Below are 18,823 nucleotides of genomic sequence, written 5' to 3' on the forward strand. Positions count from 1 at the left end.
TGCTTTGGACCTGAAAGCCCCAGCTCATTATAGGATAGGATTGAGGATATCTTTCTGTTTCTCTCTTTGCCCTGTCCTCCACCTTCCTTTCTTCCTCTTTCTCTGTGGCTTATAAAGCAGAAACAACCTGTCTCCTGCCTCTGTTCTTCCAACCTCACCCTCCTGACATGGGTGGGGAGAAAAACAGCCTCAGCATCTCTTACAGCCTCACCACAGGAGGCTTTGCACTAGCAGACATGTTTCTGCTTGTGCATGAAGAGCACCTGATTCCTCCAACACTGATTCCTCCAAAACAGTGCAGCCCCCTCTACCCCCAAAAGCTTCTCTTGCTCATGGGGATAACAGAATTGGATACGCCATAGTGGGCTGGTGGGGTTGGGGACTTGATGAAAATGACTATTTCAGCAGAAACAGCTAGCCAGAAGTCCACTAAAGAATCTTGACTCTTGGGCTCCGCTGGTTTTGCAATTTCTGATGACACCTCTGCTGTCCTACTTGCAAAAACATTCAGATGTGCTCTTTCAGCATGTCAATTACATGTCTATATAATGTTGTAGTCCAGAGTGATGCAGCATTTATAGTAATTGTGGCCTAGCATATTTTTGAACCTATCCCCGACGTGTACCTCCTGCTCCCAAAGTTTCCAGAACTAAAATTGCTGCTATAGAAGATACTGTCTATACAAACTTTGTGGCTTCTTCTGTGAATGCAGTGTAGAAACTGCACTTTAAGATAAATTTGATGAGCTCTCCTTGATTTTATAAGAGGTGTTTTCTTTTATATTTTTCAGTAGCACGTCAGGTCATTTCCTCCGCTTCTCCAAAATGTTTGGATTATGCTCCCAGTTTTGGGTAGGTTTTCTTTTCATTCTCTTGGCATTGTGTTCCCCAAGCAATGCTCATAGCTTCCGCTGTTGCTTTAATCAGTTTAGCTATCAGTATTACAACACAAAGTCAAACCCTACTTGAAGTTGGGGCAGGGACAAGGTGAGATGCAAAGCAGGTGCTGGTGTTCAATATCTCCTCCTACAAGCCCAGAGGGCAATGTGCCAGCTGAGTTTGCTCTGGAATGGAAAAAGATTATTCAGGAACAGGTGGGTTCTAAACATCATTCTAAGAGATTGTGTTGTCAAGTTTGAGATGGTGCTCAGAGAGTGTTTGAGGTCTTCCCACTTGCAGAGTTTCTTCCAAAGCTGCAGCTAATGGAAAAGTTGCTATAATCTCAAGCCAAGTGACAAACTCTTAGGAAGTTACTGGCATCTATTTTATAGTATGTGTGTGTGTTTTTTTTTATTCCTGGAAAAAACATATTAAACTTCAAACTGTTAAACAAAATTGTCAGATTCTCGTCCTTTCACATACAGTATAGACCCTATCACTGATCGACTGATAGACTTTCAACCAGGCTTTTGCATAGTCTGATCAGACCTGCTCACAGGAGGTTTTCCACTTCTGCATCAACAATCAGCACTCTCTAATATTGTGGCTTGCACTATGATCTTTCTACCTTACCCTCTTTGCCTGTCCCAGAAAATTAACCAATATTCTGGTTTAGTTAGTAGCTCATCTCCACTAAATGACTATTCACATATATCCTTTTCTAAATTATCTTCTCATCAACATAGCATCATATCAGGAGCCCAGTTATACTAGAGGACCTTGATCAACTGGGAAAATAGCCAGATGCAACCAGTTTATCCAGCACCCAGGAATTATTATAGGCTCAGTAACCCCCAAAATATTTGTCCACAGGTAGTGATTACTGGCTATTCTTGCTTGTCAATTCATTTAGGACAGTCAGGAGTGTCATGATCTTGGGTACTGAGCCTTTTTAATTCAACAGTCCCATGCGCTGAAATTCTTCCATGAACTCTTCTCTACTCTGGAAAATCCCATGTATGGGAGAGACAACATAGTCCTAGGGATTGTCTTTTCTTCTTTTTCTACATATCTGCTTCCTATTCTGAGGTGGGAACACAGCCCACATCAGAATGTGGAACAGGAAATAGCAAGAACAACTCACAAAGACCCCGTTAGCTAGATGGAATTATTTAACTTGAACATGTTTTCAAGTTATGCTTCAAACCATGAACCAGTTTTTGAATTGGCTAATAACAAAGATCCTGAAGAATAACCATATGTCTGCCTCTGATACTTGGGCAAAGTTCTCCTTTCTATTTGGCAGGATGATAGACAACCAGTTCACAAAATGATTTCATTCACATTTGATAAATGGTTATCTGATTCCACTCTATGTTGCTGAATATCTTCCTTGATAATGTGATAATGATAGTTTGCTGTACTATATTGTTGTACTTTCACTGATACAGAGTACAGGCATAGTTCTAGTGAAGCAAGTGAAAAAGCAAATGTATGTAAAAAAAGAAGAATCTAAGGGCCTAATCTTTTCCCAGTAGCTTCTCAGGTGTAGTTAACAACAAAAATAGTTGTTTCTGTACAGATGAAACTTCTCACTTGTCCTGCAAAGCACATATTTTCTATTTTGCATTCTGTATCCAGGTAAAAAGCACAACACAAGAAAACACTCTCAAATATTTAGAGCAATTTCTGCTTTCAGGTACTTTGGTATGAAATATAAAGTCAGTTTCTAAATATTGCCATGAATATTGTTTAGGGCTAAGGATGTCCGCTCTTAAATAACGGGTGAGTGGGTGGTGTGTATGCGGAGCTTGAGAGCAAAGGGCCCTTACACTCCCTATTACCATCAAATGTCACACCAGGATGCAAATGAAAAGGTAGGCAGCGACCTACACAAGAGCATTCTTGGCATCCTGAAGGACTTGACTGCTGTGAAATAATAGGAGACTGAGTTAGCTGTTTGATTAGCCAGTTGACCGGCTTCCTCACTTGGTGCTTTGCAAAATCCACTCAGTTGAATGCTTTTCCTTTTTACATGCAAATGCATGTGCACACAAGTGCTGTCTTTCATTTGCTCTCATTAATTATAAGTTTGGTTAATCTTTGAGATGCCACGAGGCTGCAGCAGACTAAACACAGTTACTCCTCTGGAAATTAATTATAAACGTATCTGTGACAATTTGAAACTACTTTTGAGTGAAATCAACCCATGTTTCTTACTTCTTTGTTACTCTTAGTCTCTCTGCAGATTAAACATATAATTTAGCTTTATTTTAGGAGGGCGTGAGTTATCAGGCAAATATGAATTAGCACAAAATTGTTGTGATTTGCCATCTCTCAGCATCTGCATTCTGAAGTGAAGAAACCAACCTCCACACTGTGGCGCAGTATAGAGTTTACAGATGAATCACATAGGTTTTGCATATCTCTGCAGTTTTATATTTATCTTTTATACCACTAAAAGCATTAAGTTGATGATAATAGCCATTTCCTTAGTGTGACACTGTGGGGGTGTGGGGGTGTGTGTGACAGTGACATGGAAGATGCTGAAAGAAGGAGTCTTAAAGCATGTTAAATTTTCATTTTTAATGTTTTTCGTATCTCACATCAGCAGCTCATGTCCCTAATTAATTAAATCTTCTAGAACTATAGTCATGGAGAGTGTAGCCAATAGTCAGGTGAAGTTCTTGTCTCCCACGAAAGATAAATTATGTGTAATAGCGAATAGCACTGTGTAACAGAGAGAGAAAAATGTAACTGGATGAAAATTTGGAGCTGACTTTAATAGATATTGGTCAAGTAAAGCAAAATATATTCAGACCTGCACTGAGATACGCAAGGCTTGATTGACACTGGATGGAACCCCATAGCCAGCTCCAGATGGAAGGGCAACACAGAGGATGCTCAAGTCTCACAGCAATCATCTTGTATTTGTATTAGTATCACCTGCTAGAGGAGGAGTCTCCTCTAGTCTTTTACCTTTTTTTTTCTTAGTGCAATAAAGCTGGTCCTATTCTATGGTAGTGATGAGGAACTGCTCGTCAGGTGGCTGAAGGATTCCCATCCAGCCAACTGAGCCTCTGGATCTAGACCAGGAGTGGGACAGGATAGGGCGCGGAAGCAGTTTGCATTGTGGGTAAAACATCTATTCGCTTGATTGGAAAGGCTTCTGCTCACTCTACTGTGAAACATACCCTGCTGTGTTATGCCCTGCCCCCCATTACACCCCCATTCTGCCCTCTTCTGGGTCCAAAAGGACCCACGCACTGGCAATCGTGCATCAGTTGGACGTAATAAAATGGTTGCCGCCTGTAGGCTAATGGTTACGGCAGTAAAATAAAGGGGCTGGAATTTTAATTGATAAATTGCCACCTATAACTTTTTAATTGTGAAAATTAAAGTCCCTTGATTTCAGTGGGTTTAACAGGATAGCACCCTATGCTGTGATATATATATTTTTTTAAGTAATAGATTCTTGACTTTTTCTTTGTCTCAGCCGTGGGAGGCCTTTTTTCAGTCCCAAATAACCAACAGCCAAATAGGCTTACAAAATTCCATCCTAGAATGAGTTAAATTTACTTTTATAGAACGCTCACCCATGTGACGTTATTATATAAACTGCAATCAAAAAAATAGTGTGGAAAGGCTGATTAAAGCTGTTTGATGCAGAGGAACAGGCAAACGCCTACACATGTGCCGTAGGTAATTTGCTTGTGCGGATTTTGAATTTGAATCTAAATCAGATTGTTTATGTGCATGTGTGTGAGAAGTAAAAATAAAAGCAGGCTGAAACAGATGTGAATATTTTCCTTACTAACCATAATTAACCATAGAGTTGGAAAGGATTTTAAAGGTCATCTCCTGCAAAGCCCTGATCAGTGGCCATCTACGCTCTCTTTAAAAACCTCTAGTGAAGGAGAGTCCACCACCTTCTGAAGCAGTCTGTTTCACCGTTGAACAGTTAGTACCATCTGGAATTTCTTCCTAATGTGTGGTCAAAATGAGAAAAGCAGAATATTCGGGGGCAGGGACCTATTCATTCGCATCCACCCAGCATTGCTTCTAACTGGTTCCTTGTTAAATAAAAGTAATCAAATATCACTGCTAACTAGAATTACCGCCTAACTAGAAATGCCCAAAATGAGATTTGATAATGGATTTAGAATTATCAGTAGATCCCCAAGGATGTGCTCCAGGGAGAGCTGACTTCAGGCACCAGGCCCTTTGGCAAAGCAGAGGAGGAATGACCACTGGGAGGAGTGCAAAGAGAAGAAACACCATGGTGCATGGTTGTGAAGCAGCACAGCCGGACACCTTCATCTGCCCCAGCTGCAACAACACATGTCTCTCTTGTATCGGTCTTTACAGCCACAGCAGGCGTTGTAACTCCCCAACAGTTTGACTTCACCCCCAAAGATACACTCCTCCATTGTCTCCCAGGACACCAACCAACCAACCAACCAACCAACCAATGGATTTAGAACTATCAGTAGAATTCCTAGGCAGCGCTGTCTTGGGTTCCATCCAGTATCCTTGTTTGCTGATTCAGCAAGCCTTTAAAAAAATCTGAAGCTTTGACAAACATGCAGCAATGACTAGAGACTCCTGAGGGGCTGAGGCCTATGCAGAATCATCTCGGGTGGTTAAGAGAGAACATAGGGGTCTTGATTTTTGTGCAGTTTGTTGCCTGACTGAAGTTACGGAGTGTTCCATGCATATGTAGGGGCATCCAAAGTGGTTCTTCTAACTCAGGTTTGGGGAACCTCCAGGCCAGGGGCCAAATGCTTGAAGGGTCTGGAGTTTAAGCTCCTGCTTAGCTGTGAAGCTCATTGAATGGCCTTGGCCATCACTGTCTCTTCAGCCTACCCTTAGCTCTTTGGAGGAAACATGGGACACAGATGTTATTGCTAGATTTGTATTGTTTTGATTACCAGTATTTGCGTTTTGCTGGTGGCTTTGAAGATCATGGATCTTGAGGAAAGGACCCCCGCATTGATTTATAGCATTAACATTCTAATAATAAACTTTGCAGTGTGCAACTTGAGCATCAAGGTCAAACAGCTGGTGTGGCTTGTGACAGCCAGCTAATAAGGTGGAAATGAGTTTACCCCAATGCTTTTTTTATTTTAAGATCCCTAGATCAGTTGAGTTCATTTCAATATAAATTATAAAAACAAACAGTTAGCACACAAAACAGGCAAAAAATGCAGCCACTCCCTTCCCGGCTCTTTCTTAAGCTGAATAATATCCAGTACATCTAAAGCTCTGGCTCCACCTTACAGTGTCACTTAGCTTCTTTTTCTTTGGTTCTCCCTTCTCCCCACTCCAGTGTTTAAGAGGTTATTTGTTCCATACCTCCCCTTTGGCCAGGATTCTTAGGAAATTGTTTTCAGGAGTAGATTGCCATCCACCAGTGTCATAAAGTTTCGGTGCCTGCAGGAACTTAAAAGTTATAAATCTGTAGGCTTGCCATATGTCAAGAAAATTCCTGACACGTCCTGGTTTTGGGGTGTAAAAATGGCGTCAGGGGGAATTTTGCTGAATCAGGGAAATCACTATTAAAACAATTTTGAAATATGACAACCCTATGAATCTGGCTCAATGCTCAACATGTTTCTTCTTTGACAATCACTGATAAATTGTAGTCAAGCTGGAGAGCACAGCTGACATTAAGACAAGAGCTAGATTTGTTTTCGCAAATATTTTGTATTTCCAGTCAGCTTTACGTGTGAAACAGCACAGAGCATGCAGAGTTCTCTCTCGAAGTAAGCACCAGACAGCTGGATTTATTCCGAGTAACAGACTTATAAAAAAACACATTGAATAAGCCCCAGATGACTAACTCCCCCCCTCTTATTTTTACTTGTTTTTAAATAGAAAATATTTACTTTACAGATTATGTTTGGCATGCAGAAATTATACCTTGTCATTGAATTATATTAAACATAAAATACTGTATTTTTTTCTTTTTATTTTTTTATTCATTTTCTTTTTCTGAGCAATTGTGTTTTCACAGTGAGTTGTGATCAGTTGAAGCCAAGGAAGGAACAGTTATAAACTCACCAAACTCAGTGGATCTCTCCCCCCCCCTCTCCCCCTCTCTCCCCCCTCCATTTTCTTCAGAGTTCATCTAGGCACCCCAGCTATTTAAATACTCAATTCGAAATAAAAACTTTTCTGAAGAAGTTGTGATTCTCCCCCTCCCCTTGATGAGTATAAAGGTAAAGGGACCCCTGACCATTAGGTCCAGTCACGGACGACTCTGGGGTTGCGGCGCTCATCTCGCTTTATTGGCCGAGGGAGCCGGTGTACAGCTTCCGGGTCATGTGGCCAGCATGGCTAAGCCGCTTCTGGCGAACCAGAGCAGTGCACGGAAACGCCATTTACCTTCCCGCCGGAGCGGTACCTATTTATCTACTTGCACTTGGACGTGCTTTCGAACTGCTAGGTTGGCAGGAGCAGGGACAGAGCAACAGGAGCTCACCCCATCGCGGGGAATCGAACTGTCGACTTTCTGATCGGCAAGCCCTAGGCTCTGTGGTTTAACCCACAGCGCCACCCACGTCCCTTTGATGAGTATAGCATCACGTAATATTTATTGCCAACAGTAGTAATTCAGATATTTAAATCTATAAAAGGAAAGTTCTTTTTAAAAGGTTAGATGTGGGAGTCATAAAGCCATGGCAGAGGCTTGTAATACTGCAGGGTGCCCCCTGACCTCGGCTGACTCACACTCTGTGCCTTACAATGTATTAGAATGTATTGACCTTATATGGTGATGGGCGTAGCAAAAGCCATGACCGGATGAGGTAACGTGAGACATTGGCAAACGGCCATGCGGCTAGGGAGAACAAAGGAGAATAAATCGGAGGAGAGCACAGAAAGGAGCTGCTCTTACCATCCTGAAAATATAGCTGGCTCTCTGTGTCTTTTTTCTATGCTGTGCGCCATTTAATGACGGCTGGACTCCGTCAAGTGGTGCCCCGTGTGAGGCTACTTAAAGAAAACAGTCTGAGGCAGACTAAGAGGCTATTAAAAGAAAACAGAGTCAGGCTCTTAAAAGAAAACCATGTGAGGTTTTTCGATCAACGCAATCATCGACTCACCACGCCCGGCAAGGGTTGCAAGCGCTGAATCATCTTCGGATCCCTGGTGAGTCGATCCCTTTTATCTTGATTTTAGAAAAATGGGCAGCTCTTTGTCTATTCCCCAACAGAAATTTTTAAAAGACTTAAAATTTCTCCTCTCCTCCAACAAATTGGAAGTTCCTGAGGGTGATTTGATTCAGCTCATTCTGGCCATCGATGAGCATTGCCCCTGGTTTCCTGCAGATGGGACTAGCCACCGATAGAACATGTTTCCAGTGTGACAAACCAGGATCACCGATACCCCAGTGTGGGTAGGACAGTGGCCTCTACCAAAAGAAAAATCCGCAGCAGCGGCAACAGCTTATTTCTGAACAATTGACTTTCGGCCACATTGAACCATCTTCATCCCACTGGCTCCAGCAGACAGGGAACGGTTTGCTTTTACATTGCCAGTATATAACAATTCGCAGCCCACCTAGCGATATCAGTGGGTTGTCCTGCCTCAAGGCATGCGGAACTCCCCTACACTTTGTCAACATTTTGTGGATGAAGCATTGAAACCTTTCCGCATGCGCCACCTAGAGGTGCTGCACACGGGCTGCATCTGGCAGTGTTTGCCTTCCTCACCATCTGCCTTGCCATCCTTTCCTGCACTGTTATACAAGGAAGAGAAGCAGACGACCCAGTCCAGTTGAAACCACCATATTTTACCTTATCAGCTGGCAAGCCGCCGTCATCAGAATTCTACTCTGGCTGGCAGTATCCACGGCTCAGCCACTCTCGAACTAGAAGAACAGTGTTGTTGAATAAGACTTTCAGGGGAGAAAATTATCATAAGATATGGAGGGATAATATTTTTGTACAAGATATGATTATGTTTACCAGTTTATTGCATGCTTCTAGATGCTGGCTGTGTATGCACATGCCCCCTTTTGCCAGTCATTCAGGCATAATGCTTCATGGTGTGCCTGTCAATGGATCTTTTCGATTTACAAATACTATATCCCCTAAGCAATCTTTTTGGCCTCCAGTACACTTGACCCTCCATGAGCCTGCCCCCATTTGTTTTCAAATTAAAGAGGGGAAAGAATCATGGGGCATATATCCAAACTGTCAATATACATTGAAATTCACGTTTAATAGCTCTTGTTCTCTTACAGGAACATACAGTGACCAATCTCAGTGCTATAGGAGCGATACCAGTGCATGGCTAAAAACTAGGAAAGAAACCTACCATGCAAATTGGAGTCTGAATTCTTCTATCCCTGGCTTAGCAAATGCTGCAGATGAGCAATTTCATATCAGTTCCTTATTTACTGCAGCCTTTAATTGGTCCCAACAGAGTAGTAATATCAGCTATTTACTCCAAAGAGAGTTATGGTTGCTTTGTGGCGAAAAAGCATACAAAGCCATTCCTCGAAACCTCACAGGCACATGTACCTTGGGTATCGTGGTTCCGTTGTTGTATAAGGTTGATAAGTTACCATCTTCTCTTAGATTACGAAATCGTCGGGAGGTTAATTCACCCATAAATCAATATATCGGTACCCAGATCTCTCGGGCCTTGCTGCCCTCAGTGGGCGCAGCAATGAACTATAGGGACCTCCATCGGCTAGCAAATTGGACTGAAGGATTATTCAATGATACCATAAAAGCCTTGAAGAATCTCAACCAAGAGGTGTCTGCAATGAGAGAGGTGGTCTTACAGAATCGTTATTCTTTAGATGTGATTTTAGCCTCAAAAGGAGGAGTTTGTGCACTTGTTCATTCTCATTGTTGTATGTTTATTCCTGATAATAATGTTAGCATATCTGCGACGATCGACCATATGGAAACCATGGTAGCCCACAATCCGTTTGCCCCCCCTCCTTCCGTTGATCCGTGGGCATGGTTATATTCTTCGCTTCCGGATGGAAGTTGGCTTCGACGCTTATTGATTTTAGTGATCCTTATAGTAGTTATTTGCGTTATTTTGTGTTGCTGTATACAATGTATTCCTTCTTTAATCTGTATGTACTGCATGGTTGTCCCGTCCGCCGCCTGCTTCCGGCCTCACAAGAGTTGCTTATCGCGCTCGATATAACCGTATTGGTACTGACATATATGACTCTGATTAATAAAATAAAGAAAGAGGGCATGTGGGAGTCATAAAGCCATGGCAGAGGCTTGTAATACTGCAGGGTGCCCCCTGACCTCGGCTGACTCACACTCTGTGCCTTACAATGTATTAGAATGTATTGACCTTATATGGTGATGGGCGTAGCAAAAGCCATGACCGGATGAGGTAACGTGAGACATTGGCAAACGGCCATGCGGCTGGGGAGAACAAAGGAGAATAAATCGGAGGAGAGCAGAGAAAGGAGCTGCTCTTACCATCCTGAAAATATAGCTGGCTCTCTGTGTCTTTTTTCTATGCTGTGTGCCATTTAATGACGGCTGGACTCCGCCAGTTAGATGATTAATAATCCTTTATGAAGACATTTAATGTGGTCATTACTGATTGTGAGATGTCAATCTCCCTGTGGAACAAAAATCTGCCTGCACAGTGGGACTTCTGGTTTCTCTCGGCCCCACTTCAGCCCCTTTGTGCCACCAAAATACGCTCTAGAGCAGGGGATGGCAAAGTTTTTGTGGCTAGGGCTGGTCCACGGTCCTGCAGATGTTGCGGTGGGCCAGAGTGTGTGTGCATGCAAATGCTATTTCTGACGCTTTTTCCTGCACAAAGGAGGTGTATGCAGCTTTCCATTGGCTGCAGGAGCTTCCTGCAGCCAATGGGAAGCCGACCAGCATTGCAGAAGGCGGTCACTGCTCTGCTCCACGCCTGTTTAACGCGACACACAGGAGCCAACCAAGCGGGCAGTGGGGGTCCATGGGCTGGTTAAACGCTTGTGGCCCATGGGCCTTAGGTTGCCAACTCCTGCTCTAGGGTGTCCATAGACACTCCAGGGCAGTTTTTGGGGATGTTCAGAAGGCATAAAGGGGGACGAAAGGAAGGAGAAGCCCCATTGCACGAGCAAACTCCCATTTGCACTGCATTGCTTCTCACCCTGTGTGTTTTTAAAACCTTAATTATAGATTTTAAAATAGCAACTGGTTTATGAAAGATGTCTTAAACATGGATTGTTTGGAATGGCTTGTTTAATTAACAGTCTAGCCATTGTGTTGCCTTAGCAGATAAAGCATGGTGATTGTTAACTTAGACATATAAGCTCTATTATTCTTTTAATAATGGATAATAGGAAATTGCAAGGCCAGCTTGTGAATATTGCAGCAAACTTGTGGCGCATTTTATTGCAGTTTTAAACATGAATATTTTGCCTACATAAGGGAGGCCTGCAACAAAACGTTGCAGCCCAGGGTGCTTCCGTTAACTGTTCCTTTTTGACAGCCATACCCTCTTCCAGATACTGCATTCCATGAAACGCCTTTAAATTTGCTAGTTGTTGGAGGTAGGATATGTTCTGGCTAGAGGTTTAATTACTGTGGTAGCAAGCACTTGTTACTTTTGAGAAGAGGCTGCAGAAAGTGCTGGTTTCCCTAGAACTGTCAGAAGCCTTGATTTGTACACAATGCTTCTCTGTCAACGTGGTGCTGGTTCAGCAGCATCCTTACATGCATAGACTTGGCAAGTATTTGAAGGCCACATTTTGTGTAATTGGTTGAGTCTCTGAATAGGATTCTCTTCTTTGTGTTAAAGGGTGTATACAGCAGTGCAGGATTTTATGCTGACATTCTCTTGCCTTTGTCTACTCCCTGCCAGGGTGCATTTGTGGAGGTGGCTTTTGTTGTTGTTCCTGTTAAAGATGCTTTAAAAGACAAACTACCACTTTGTAATCAGTCCAGAGCCAATGTAGGAAGTGCCTTTTGTTTTAGTAACCTTATAAAATTAGAATTTAAAAGGTGCTTTATTTTGACAGAAGATAAAACATTTGTATTTTAATATGCAAGATGAGTGTAGAAAAATGTTATTTGTATATTGAATCACTAGTTTGGGGCAGGGAGGGTTTGAGTACAGTGGTACCTCGGGTTACATACGCTTCAGGTTACATGCGCTTCAGGTTACAGACTCCGCTAACCCGGAAATAGTACCTCGGGTTAAGAACTTTGCTTCAGGATGAGAACAGAAATCATACTCTGGCGGCGCGGCAGCAGCAGGAGGCCCCATTAGCTAAAGTGGTGCTTCAGGTTAAGAACAGTTTCAGGTTAAGAACGGACCTCCAGAACGAATTAAGTACGTAACCAGAGGTACCACTGTATTTGTATTTTCTGTTTTGTGAACCTTCAGGTAAAAATATTGCGGAAATGCTTCAAAATGTTTTCATTTGCTTTTTGCGTTTTGTTTGGGCAGCTTTCATAATCAAGGGCTTTGGGCCAGAAAACGCTTCTGTGGAACCTCTGATTTTTCACCCCAGTTATGGTCCCAGAACTGCATCCCATGCTGTTCCAGAAGGTTCCTTGACCTTCAGAAGCCATTTTTCAGAAGGTGCAAGGGGCTGTGCTAGAAAGGATGTTGAAGACTCAGTTGCAGATGCAAAACTCCATTTGTATTTTTATAGCCGCTCGTGGGGGAAATGCTGCGATAAATTGTTCTAAGCAATACTTTTTCTCACACCAGAGTACCACATGGCTGTCTGGAGTCCCACTGGTGCTAAGCAAATGTGTTATGCACATTGATGACTTGGATAATTTGTGAACCATCATGCCAGATACAGCCCACTAACCATGTATTGTGGGCTACTAAGGTCTTACAAAACTACTTCTGTTTGCTTAGAATAGCAGAAACAGGGGAGCAGCAATAAATGGTTGGCAGGCTGTATCCAGCCTGGCAGTTATCAGGGGGCTGCTCTATGGCTCCAGCTTAAAACTTCTCTGTGACGATTCTTGCACTGCCAGCCATTAGCAGTAAGAGCTTGCTTATGCAAACAGAGTTCCAAATTGGGGATGAGAAGATGATTTGGGATGGTGGGTAGAAGGGATGAGAGAGGAAAATAAGTTTGGGAACATGAAGCTAGTAAGACCAGCTTTGTAATAGGCTGAGCAAGCCTGATTTGGAAGTCTACTGTTAACTATCAGATTATTATTATATATTTGGCACAATGAAGGTGACATTTGGATATTCTGCCGTCAGCAAAATGTCTTGAGTCATCTCTGAACACTAACCTATGCCAAGGTTTACAAGGAGAAATGCTCTGGGATGACTTCCTAGTCATTGTCCAGAAGGTTGACTTGGGCTTTACTCTTCATTGGCCACCTTTGAAATTTGCTCAGAAGCAAACTCCAGGAACTAACTCAGTGTTCACCCTTCTTTTATTCCCCTACTCTGGTTTCTTTCAGAATTTTATGGACCTAGTAATTGTGGCTCCTCCTTTCAAGGAGGGGTCTCTTTTTGATGTTCTTGGGGAAAGGGGTGATCTAAGCCATCTCTAACGAGATTGGCACTGCCAGGGCAGGGCACCTAGCCTGCTTGGGGGGGGGGCATCTTACGCAGCACACTATTCCCCCAGGGTAACCCACCTCCTGGTTAGTCAGCTCCACATAGGGACACTGTTCAGGAGAGTGGAAGATGACTTGGCCCTTCCTTCTTCTTATTCTCTGAGCTTGGCAGAGGAATATCTGCCTCGTGTTGCCTCATTTTCAGTCAGGGATCGGAATCATTTAGTGGTAGTTGCAACCCCAGCACGTCAGGAAGAGTCACTCAGAAAGACCCCTCCCAAACTGCTGCTGCCTCTTTCTACTACCTATTCATTTCTTCACCCTCTTGGTGAGTGAAAGAACAGCAGGGAGGCAAATGAGCCAATGCCAAAGGCAGTGGCAACACCAAAGACGGGTGTCACTGGAGAGGAGAGCCCACCCAAATCATCATGCCAAGGGCTTCACAAAACCCAGAGTTGGTCCTAGTTTTGGACGTGAGATTGGTGATATGCAGCAACATCTTCTCGGTAGTCACATCAGCTTTGCTACATTAATTGTGTGAAAATAATTGATGTGTAGTTTTTGAAATGTAGATAGCTGCCACAAGGTGAGCCAAGTGAACAGGATCAGGTCCATGCACATGGGGGGGATTAACTCTTCAACTCTTCCTATCCACTGTTACCCCCGCAAAAAAAATATCACTGAAGGTATTTTTAGCTTTTATTTTGTTTGGGGAGGAGGGACATTTTCATTGGGGCTGTGATCAGAGGAGGAGGGTTAAAACCTCACACATTTTGATCCCGGTCTTGGGTGGTCATTTACATTTCAAAAACTGCTTTCATGCAATTTATGAAGAGCTTTTTCCTGAAATATTGTAACTGACTTTCATTTCACTTTGCTGCTACCGCTGAGCTTCAAGATACGTCTTTTTTAAGGTGGCCTCTGAATTTTGAGTAGAAAACCAAGCAGTTAATAATAATAATAATAATAATAATAGCCATAATAATAATAGTAACTAATAAATAGATGAAAAAGAACTGCTTCTCAGGTTTATCCTTGGGATATTGAAGGTAGCAGTAGCAGCCTGGTTCAGCAGTCATCTCCAAATCAATCCTGACTACTCCATACAAAAACTCAAAATTTACACCTGGTCTTCCTAAATCATACATGTAATCAATAGACAATCTGCTAAGAATGGCTTGAATCCTAAGTAAGTTCCATTCCATAAATGATTACAAAGTGGAGCTTTCATGCTTCCTCCTTTCCTCTGCAGTCTCCCGTGCCCCCCAAAATCTTCTATTGAGGGTTGGAGGACCCTCTGGAACAGAGTGACCTGAGAAGGGAGAAGGAGCAATTGCCAAAAATAGGGGGTGGAGAGTCCCACAGTACAGAACCGAAAGTGCTTTCCACTGGCGGAACAGCAGTTTGGATCCAACTCAGTATCTCCTAACTGAGCAGCACATCTGTTCTTTCTCCATATTTATAGATGGTAATAGCTTTCCTACAGCTTGTTGATCTAGAGAGAAGTCTGTTGTATATATTGAAAAGTAACTTACATCATTCTGCATTCAAAGCTGTTAAATACAGTATGTTAGGTCTCAATCGCTGATCTTTGTGGTGAAATGTACTGAGAAAGCAACTACTGTATTGAAGTTTTCAGTTTTCTGCTTTATATAACTGTGAATGTGCTGGCTAATCACTTTCTCTTCTTTATTTGCTCTAGGATTAAAGCAAGTTTACCAGTTGAAAGTTCGTTCTTCAAACGAAGATTATTATTTTTTGACGTATGGAAGGATGACTACTTTTTGAAATGGATGGATTAAGACTTCTAAGAAGTCAAAAGTGATTGAACAACAGTCGTTCGTAGAAAAGCTGCATCTGTAGAACATTTGCCATTATATTACATGATCAAAACTGGGATCTCATGCAACCTTTGGGTTTTCTGGATAACCTTCTCCGGAAGAGAGTTATAAATGTGAAAGGCAGAGATGGCTGTGTTTTCTTTTGGAGCTTACTAAGGATAAACACGTTTTCCAATAATGACCAGTTTGAAGCGGTCCCAGACTGAAAGGGCTGTTGCCACCGGAGTGTCAGATGGAACTCCTAAAGTCCACTCAGATGACTTTTATATGAGACGCTTCAGGTCACAGAATGGTAGCTTGGGATCTTCAGTGATGGCTCCAGTAGGCCCTCCACGCAATGAAGGGTCTCATCACCTTACATCTACTCCTGGAGTACCTAAAATGGGGGTTAGGGCCAGGATTGCTGACTGGCCCCCAAGGAAGGAAAATGTCAAAGAAAATAGTAGATCAAGTCAAGAAATGGATACATCAAGCTGCCTTGATAGTATGTCTTCAAAAAGCAGTCCCGGGAGCCAGGGGAGCTCTATTAACTTGAATTCTAGTGACTCTGTCATGTTAAAAAGTATCCAAAACACACTTAAGAGCAAAACAAGGCAGTCTGAGAACCTAGATTCTAGGTTTCTCACTCCTGATGGATACCACAGCTCCCCAAGAAAAGCTCTTCGCAGAATAAGACAGCGAAGTAATAGTGACATTACCCTAAGTGAGCTTGATGTAGATAGCTATGATGAATGTATCTCGCCCAGTTATAAATCTGGACCATCACTGCACAGGGAATATGGCAGCACTTCATCAATAGATAAGCAGGGTACTTCAGGGGAAGGTTTTTTTGACCTATTGAAAAGTTATAAAGATGAAAAGTCTGACCAGAGAGGTCCAGGCACCAGCAAATTCTGTGAACTCCTTATAGCTAGTGGAAGTAAGGGCTCAGGATTTTCCTTGGATGTGATAGATGGACCCATAACTCAGAGGGAGAACCTTCGACTATTTAAAGAAAGGGAGAAGCCACTGAAGAGGCGTTCAAAATCAGAGACGGGAGATTCTTCCATTTTTCGAAAGCTGCGTAATGCCAAAGCTGAAGGGGATCTTGGGAAGTCCTCAGATCTTGAGGACAGCAGATCAGAAGACAGTGTCAGGCCTTGGACTTGTCCAAAGTGTTTTGCCCATTACGATTGCCAGAGCATATTATTTGATTTAAATGAAGTGGCAGTTAACCGGCACAATGTGATCAAACGAAGGAATACAACGACTGGAGCTTCTGCTGCAGCAGTTGCATCATTAGCTTCTGGACCATTGTCCCATTCTGCAAGTTTCAATTCCCCAATGGGCAGTACAGAAGACCTGAATTCCAAAGGAAGTCTCAATATGGACCAGGGAGACGATAAAAGCAATGACCTTGTTATGAGTTGTCCTTATTTTCGTAATGAGATTGGTGGGGAAGGAGAAAGAAAGATCAGTCTCACAAAATCTAACTCTGGATCCTTCAGTGGCTGTGAAAGTGCCTCTTTTGAGTCCACTCTTAGCTCTCATTGCACAAATGCAGGAGTGGCTGTTCTTGAAGTACCCAAGGAAAACCTGGTCTTGCACTTGGATAGAGGGAAGAGATACATCGTTGAACACGTGGATCTTGGTGCATATTATTATCGTAAATTCTTCTATCAGAAAGGTGAGCAGTCATTTAATACCTTGAACAGCATTATTCTTTGCTATTTTACAAAATGTTCTCCAAGTACTGCCTGCTGCACAGAATGTTCCTTGATCATTCTAGGTATAATTCATACAAACACTTAAATTCTGCAATTTGCTTTTTAATAATATGACAGGGATTTTTTTAGACTTTATAGTTTAGGCAGTTTTCTAACATGTACATGGCACGAGACCAAATCGAAAGGTACAGAAAGATGCAGAGGTTTTAAAAATATTTTGGAAATGGAAATATAATTAAAACTTGTTTAACAGGGACTGTGAGAATGTTCCGGCACCTATAGCATTGTAAAACATGTATTAAAATGGTCAAATGGAGGTTTCTCTATTATAATGTATTTCATTGTACTAAAAGGTTTTTCCAAATCCCCAGTTGACACAATTCTTCTTACTGTTCTAGAAAGGGGAGTATAATTAACATAATTCTGCTGTGCCTTTAATACAGAACACGGAACTCAGCCTGTAGGTTGGGAAAATGTCTGCTATGCCTGGAAGATGGTTTTGTGCTTTACAACATTCAAATATTACCCTGAGCATGTGAACCAGATGTTCATAGCTACAACTGGTAGCAGTTTCTGTTATCACAGTGATTAGAATGAGTATCACCAAAATCTTTAGAATTGTTTCCCAACTGTATGTGCATGCTACATTTGCCCATGTGAGCATGTGCCCATGGATGGTTGGAACTTGCTCACATGTAGAACAAAACTGTCCTTAATCCTTTACTTACTATGGAAATGTAACATACAGAACCCTTTTTTTCTGAGATGGAAAATAATTTTTTTTCCTCCCACACCCCTTTTTTTAAATGCACAAGAACACTGGAACTACTTTGGGGCAGACGAGAACCTTGGTCCCGTAGCTGTCAGCATCAGAAGAGAAAAACCTGAAGAAATAAAAGAAAATGGATCGCAATACAATTACCGCATCATTTTCAGAACTAGTGAGGTAAACAATATATGGAAAGTATAAGAATAAGAAATGCAAAAATGTATTTTCTCTATACTCTTAAGATTGACTGCAATTGTGAGTTGTATAAGGGTTATTTTCATGTTTTGCCTGTGGTCTACAACGTACTGATCCTTTAAATCAGAAAATATATAAAGATGACAGAAAGAGCTACTCAAAAGTGGAATGGACTACCTCAGAAGGTGGAGTCATCTTCATTGGAGGTTTTGAAGTAGAGATGGCCATCTATCAGGGATTCTTTAGCTGTGAGTTGTGCGTTGCAGGGGATAGGATTGGATGACTCTCAGAAATCCTCCCACCTCTATGATTTTACACTGGGTTGTTTTAGATCTGGGTATCCATTTTTAATTGCCATTTTTTGCAATGTTGTAAACTGCTCTTGAGTATATAATATTTTATATCAGAAGGCAACTTGATCTCCTGATTTTCTTGACTACAAATCCCAATACCCTGACTATTGACCATGCAGCCTGAGGCTGATGAAAAGTTACCACTCACTAATAACCAAGCCTGGTTCACACATACCTAAGCCACAGTTTGTTTAGCAAACACGTGGCATATTTAAAGAATAAGCCAAAACACTAACTTTTTGTAAACCGCTTTGAGGTTTTGTTACTCAAGTGGCGTGTAAATGTTGTGAACCAAGCTTTGGAGAAACAAGTTGTAGCTTATTTGTTCTTCTGGGAGATGACACATGGTTTGTTGAACACAGCCTATGTATTCTTAAATCATATGTACATCTTCTGTTTCTGGTACTTGGATTGGTTTTTTAAAAAATTCAGCTAGGTGTAAATCAAGGGAACATGCTAGCTTATAGACAGCCTTTAACACAGAAACCCAAGTAAAAAGAAATATGTACAGTGGGGTTTCTATCATATAGACAGAAACTGCCTTGATTCCCTGTCAGGGG

The 18,823-nt window shown here is 42.1% G+C and overlaps 1 protein-coding gene across 8 annotated transcripts in view; it reads left to right on the plus strand.

The window, feature by feature from the left end:
* SIPA1L1 (signal induced proliferation associated 1 like 1) overlaps positions 1–18,823 on the plus strand; it is a 150,637-nt gene that overhangs the window by 86,585 nt on the left and 45,229 nt on the right. For all 8 annotated transcript variants that reach the window (XM_083606155.1, XM_083606161.1, XM_083606159.1 and 5 more), the window contains 2 exons: positions 15,102–16,906; positions 17,762–17,892. In XM_083606155.1, coding sequence (XP_083462281.1) covers positions 15,418–16,906; positions 17,762–17,892 — 1,620 coding nt within the window. In that variant the 5' untranslated portion in view covers positions 15,102–15,417. The remainder of the gene's footprint in view (positions 1–15,101; positions 16,907–17,761; positions 17,893–18,823) is intronic.

The sequence above is a fragment of the Podarcis filfolensis genome, assembly GCF_964270895.1.
Source record: "Podarcis filfolensis genome assembly, chromosome: 1".
Lineage (NCBI taxonomy): Eukaryota > Metazoa > Chordata > Lepidosauria > Squamata > Lacertidae > Podarcis > Podarcis filfolensis.